The 5,690-nt window shown below is 41.4% G+C and overlaps 1 protein-coding gene and 1 long non-coding RNA gene across 2 annotated transcripts; both read left to right on the forward strand.

The window, feature by feature from the left end:
• Positions 1-165: 165 nt before the first annotated feature.
• Positions 166-2,562, forward strand: LOC104960198 (uncharacterized). Its single transcript, XR_799964.1, has 2 exons — positions 166-310; positions 1,364-2,562. It is a non-coding gene; the product is annotated as an uncharacterized lncRNA (long non-coding RNA).
• A 1,404-nt stretch (positions 2,563-3,966) lies between these two features.
• On the forward strand, positions 3,967-5,072 carry LOC104960199 (desmin-like). The gene is made up of 4 exons (XM_010788173.1): positions 3,967-3,972; positions 4,120-4,227; positions 4,324-4,419; positions 4,885-5,072. Exons 1-4 carry the CDS (start codon positions 3,967-3,969, stop codon positions 5,059-5,061), a joined length of 387 nt encoding a protein of 128 aa, XP_010786475.1. The 3' UTR covers positions 5,062-5,072.
• Positions 5,073-5,690: the final 618 nt, after the last annotated feature.

Here is a 5,690-nt window from a genome sequence, read left to right on the forward strand (position 1 = left end):
AGGCAGAGGTGACGTGTAACTCAAGTCAAAGTAAAGAACTTTGAAATGTACTTCAGTAAAAAGTACCCATTACTACCATCTGTTTTAAAGAGTACCTGACCTCCCTTTATATTAATAGAACAATAATGTCATTGTGCTATAAATAAAGCTTTTTTATTATTGTTATCATTGTTTTCTCCCGTCAGGCGGCTCACTTCCGCGTTCACCACGAGGCGGAAAACGATCCAATCACAGGCCTCAAACAGAAGACTCTCTACGGGAAACCCAACTGGGACAATGAGTTCGGCAACGTGGCAGCAAAGCACCCTGGGTAAGGCCCTTTGTCACCTTATCACACTGTACACACACTGACACACACTCTGAACACACACATAGACAATAGGCCCCTGAGCACAGACACACGAAAGGGCCCAACACCTCTCCTGTTGTTCTGTGCCTGTTTGTGGTTATGTTTTGACCTATCGTAGACCTTCTGCATGTTTTCTGTCTCTTATAGTTGTTGTTTTTTTTTTCGTTGCTCATTTTCTGTAGTTTTATGTCTCCGTGTAGTTCTTCTGTGTCTCTGTAATCATCCTGCTCATGTTGTCTCTGTTATACTTAAATGTCTCGGTGGTCATCTTGAGCTTGAATCTCAGGATCCATGTATCTGTGATCCTCTCCAGAATGGAAGTAGTCATCACATACAGAGCATCAACTAGTTCCTGAACAGTGTCCTTCACATGCTGATATCCAAGAGAGGGAGTTCCACAGTCACTAGATGGAGGAATACCGGTTCTTCTAGCTAATCATACATCCTGCTGTCATGAACAAAATACTCAGCTTTCTCTCAAAATGTTGGCTTTTTTCTGAAAATCTCAAAGTTCTGACTTTTTCCAAAAATCACTTTAAAAAAAAAAAAAAAAACCTTTTCCCAAAAAAATGACTTTATCTCAAAATCTCAAAAAATTTGACTTTTTCTCAAATTCACAAAATTCTGACTTTCTCTCAAAATTATTACTTTTTTCTCCATATTATTACTTTTTCTCAAAATCTGACTTTTTCTAAAACATCTCAAAATTCTGACTTTTTCTCAAAATTATTACTTTTTTCTCAAAATTATTACTTTTTCTAAAAAATCTGACTTTTTCTCTAAATCTGATTTTTTCTAAAAAGTCTAAAACATTCGGACAAACAGTGAGTCACAGTGCTCTTAATCACACATCCTTCCACACACACTTGGTCTTGAAAGAACACATTAATCACTTTCCCAACAACGGTTCATTTGCTTCTTTTTATACATTTCTATTTGAATCTCTGAGCAAGTTGAGTCGTGACTTCTCTCTCTCCATGACTGCTGCATTAAAGTGAATAACTCTGTCCTCAGGACTAAAGTGGGGGTGTTTCTGTGCGGCCCCCCCCAGCTGGGGAAGTCCCTGGAGAAGCAGAGTCTGTCTCACACCGAGGGCGACGTCAAGTTCATCTTCAACAAGGAGAACTTCTAACTTCTCTTCGTTCATGTGAGGGGTCAAAGTGTCGCCACAGACGTTTGGCAAAGACGTTGCTCAAACCGTGGAGGAAATACCGGCGGCGTTTTCCACATTACATTCTTCTCCTTTTGCTACTTCAACTTTTCAAACCACTGCTAGTTTCAAAACTTGCCTTCTCTTTTCCATTTCTGTTGGCTGCGAGGAGGAGCAGGTCTATGGTGTCTGAATAATGAATGAAAGTCCTGAAGTTTGAGAGGAAAGGAAATGCTAAATCGCCCTGGAGCAAGGCATTAAAGCAGCTTCAGTGTGAGGCATACAAACAACCAGGAAGTGAAGCAGCACCACGTACCGGTTGTTCATTCTGCCTGCTTTTGTGTTGCTTTTCTTTAAGTTTCAACTCAACTGTATTTAGTGAACAGAGACTCTTCAAATGGATAGCTAGCCTCCTTCTGTTTACACTGTGATCGTGTCTGAATAATAACAGAGACTGAAGTTTTAACTAAATAGTGCAAAGAAAAAAATGGCTGTAATTTTTGTTATGTAGTATTTTAGGTCAAACCTGCAACAACGTGTGTACTGTGTGTCCAGTCTGTTTGACACCATCGCACACTGAATGTATTAGTGTTTTTATCAGTCAGAACATTTGAAGGTGTCGCCGTGGACTCAGTGTGCACCCCGGGGTTTGGGGAATTTCCTTTTTTGGTAATAAACCTGAACTCTCGGAGCGGTTTGGTTTGATTGCGTTAAAGGATTTTGTAACTTGTGTTAACAGAAGTGGGAACCGTCGTCTCTGACAGAGAGGCTCTCTCTCACTTCAGAACACATTTGAGATACTTGCAGAACATATAAGTAACTTCATATTGTACTGAAGTAGAGTACCTGAGTATTTACTGTACATTTACAAACACAAGTGAATCTGAAAAATGGCACAAAACTGAGGAAACATCATATGGATAAATAAATAAGCGGTTTCTCTTGAAGTGTGTGTGACTTTATTCATTTAAGATAAATGGCTGAACACTGCAATGCGCTCATAAATGTCTTAATGTTCCTGCAGCAGAACCCTGCGTACAAAATCTCTCTCTTGTTGACATGATACTAAACATCAGAAAACACAGAAGAAGAAGAAGAATGCTAACAGCTACTGCTGCTAACTCCTAAAGCGCCGCAGTGACATGAGAGGATAAATATGATGAGTGCATGCATCTGGAGGACACAGCTGGGCTTCTGCAGATGTTCCTTTAGAGGTGGAGCTGCAGGTGGACACATGGCACTCTGTCGCCCCCTGCTGTTCACAGGAACACACTGCACTCTGGTGGTGTGTGTGTGTGTGTGTGTGTGTGTGTGTGTGTGTGTGTGTGTGTGTGTGTGTGTGTGTGTGTGTGTGTGTGTGTCCTATGCGATAGCCACAGCAAACACACTGACCACGCAGTACATGGTGCGGTTCTCCCATCTCACCGTGCTGCTTCCTGCAGAGACAAACAAGGACATGTAGGAAAACAGACTGTTAGAGACAGTGGTTTGTTTTTAGAAGAAAGGCCACCTAATCTGTAGTCAACCCGAGTATAAAAGACTACAATTCCCACGGCAGTGATGGGCAACCTGTCAGAGAGACGCCTTTAAGGAACAGTTTTTAACCGTTCAATTACCCTTTAAGTTATCAAGTTATAGAAGCCGCACAGACCGTAGAAATATATTTATATAGATAAACAAATGACGTTCATGAGGCGACAGATGTCAAAGTGAGGGGCTCTCAGAGGGGCTTCAGAGGGGAAACTCTGCCTACCGCAGTGTTCATTTTTATAATAAAAACTATGACGAAATGTATATTTTGTTTTCGTTGACGAGACGGGACTAAGGTTTTAATGGTGGACTCAGTCCACCATTAAAACCTTAGTCCCGTCTCGTCAACGAAAACAAAATATACATTTCGTCATAGTTTTTATTATAAAAATGAACACTGCGGTAGGCAGAGNACACACACACACACACACACACACACACGCTGGATGTCTCTAATACATATGTAAAGACACACACACACACAGACAAGTCACACACACACACACACACACACACACACACACACACACACACACACACACACACACACACACACACACACACACACACACACACACACACACACACACACTACTACTACTACACGTACTACACTACACACTACACGACTACGACACACACACACACACTACACTACACACACACACACTACACTACACACTACACTACTACACTACTACGACACTACACTACACACACTACACACTACACACACACACACACACACACACACACACACACACACACACACACACACACACACACACACACACACACACACACACACACACACACACACACACACACACACACACACACACTTTACACTGCCCTCTTCTATAAAAGGAGAGGAACGCGCTGCACATATCTGAAGGAGCTCTGATGATCTGTCCTTTGTCTCGCTGTTGTTTACACAATGAGTGTCAGTTTTAATACAGACTGTCATCCACCGGTTAATAATCACTGCAACCTCCTTTAAAGGATTTTAATAATGAATAAAACCTGTTCACAGGATTTAATCTGGGTTAGTACTTGTCGGGTAACCTTTAGGATAATTCAATTTTTTTAGACACCGTCGTCTATATTTAAAGTACGTTTCCAATCTGATTCCTCCAGACTCCAGGAGGAGATGATCCAAAGAGAGGAGGCAGAAAACAACCTGGCAGCTTTCAGGGCGGTGAGTGCCTTCCTTCTGAATTACAGCAGAAGATATCAACGTGCACCGAATGACTGCTTTACTAACTTTTAATCCTGATTTACCGACCGGTTGCAGGATGTGGACGCTGCCACTCTGGCTCGTCTGGATCTGGAGAGACGCATCGAGACGCTGCAGGAAGAGATCGCCTTCCTGAAGAGGATCCATGAAGAGGTCTTTTTCTGGCTCTTTGTGCAAAAGTAGAAAATATTATTTGGTCACTTTGAGGCACAGGTTATTAACTTGTTTAACTCATTTAAGGACAGTTAGCAGTACATATAGAAAGAAATATTTCATACTTCCAAACTGGACAACTACATTGTGATTGACATGTCCAATCAACACTGAAGTCCCGCCCTAAAGCAAACCCTTTTTTTAATCGTCTATTTAACTTTAAATAGGAGCATAGTTTAAATGAGCATGTTGTGTTGAAGAAGACTTGGAACTAGAGATTGAGACCATTAACTCGTCAGGAAAATGTCCACTGAAATAAAAATCAAGAGAGAATTAGGGAGATTTCTCATAGACTTCTATACAATTGCAACCAGTGCTGATATTACAGAGAATGCAGGTTTATCAAAAACTCACCTGCTTCCACTCTAACCTGACCACCTCTTCCTCCTCTTCCTCCTCCTGCAGGAGATCAGAGAGCTCCAGACGCAGATGCAGGAGACTCAGGTTCAGGTCCAGATGGACATGTCCAAACCGGACCTGACGGCGGCGCTGAGGGACATCAGAGCTCAGTACGAGGGCATCGCCGCCAAGAACATCTCCGAGGCCGAGGACTGGTACAAGTCAAAGGTGAGAGACTGGTAACACGGACTGTGGAGAAAGGTTTGTGTTAAAGGTCTCCTATCATGCGAAATGCGCTTTTCAATGTCTTTTATACAGTGTTAATTTTGGCAGCTATTTTAGATGTAGTCTTAGTCTTTAGACGAAAATGGTTATTAGTTTTAGTCAACGACAACTCAAAAAGTTTTTCAGTCCAGTTTTAGTCGATGAAACATCATCACATTTCAGTCAAAATGTTTCCTCTCTTTAAACTAATTCAGTTAAATACAAGTATCTGAAATTGGAATCAAGGTGACATAGTGTTGAAATTCATAAAGCAACATTTCACTCTCTTGACACTTTACTTGTGTAATAGAGTGACGTGTGCAGATTCCCAGAATCCCAACTAATTCAACCAATGACAGGGATGCATTTTGACAGACAAGACGGACAATTGGGGGAAAATATCCTGCATTTCGAAAGTCTGATAGTCCACCATTAACACCTTAGTCCCGTCTCGTCTCGTCAACGAAAACAAAATATACATTTCGTCATAGTTTTTATTATCAAAAATCTATTTTTAGCTCGTCATCGTCTCGTCTTAGTCAGTAGAAAACTAGTGTATTCTTGAGGGAAAATTTTGCTTTTTTATTGCACCAGAAAAGCTGCTCAGC

This window comes from Notothenia coriiceps, unplaced genomic scaffold (genome assembly GCF_000735185.1).
Source record: "Notothenia coriiceps isolate Sejong01 unplaced genomic scaffold, NC01 NC01_scaffold00031638, whole genome shotgun sequence".
Lineage (NCBI taxonomy): Eukaryota > Metazoa > Chordata > Actinopteri > Perciformes > Nototheniidae > Notothenia > Notothenia coriiceps.

Coding starts and splice junctions, on each gene's coding strand:
- LOC104960199 (XM_010788173.1), top strand. Junction 4,228..4,323: donor ACCTGGCAGCTTTCAGGGCG/GTGAGTGCCTTC, acceptor GACCGGTTGCAG/GATGTGGACGCTGCCACTCT. Junction 4,420..4,884: donor TGAAGAGGATCCATGAAGAG/GTCTTTTTCTGG, acceptor CTCCTCCTGCAG/GAGATCAGAGAGCTCCAGAC.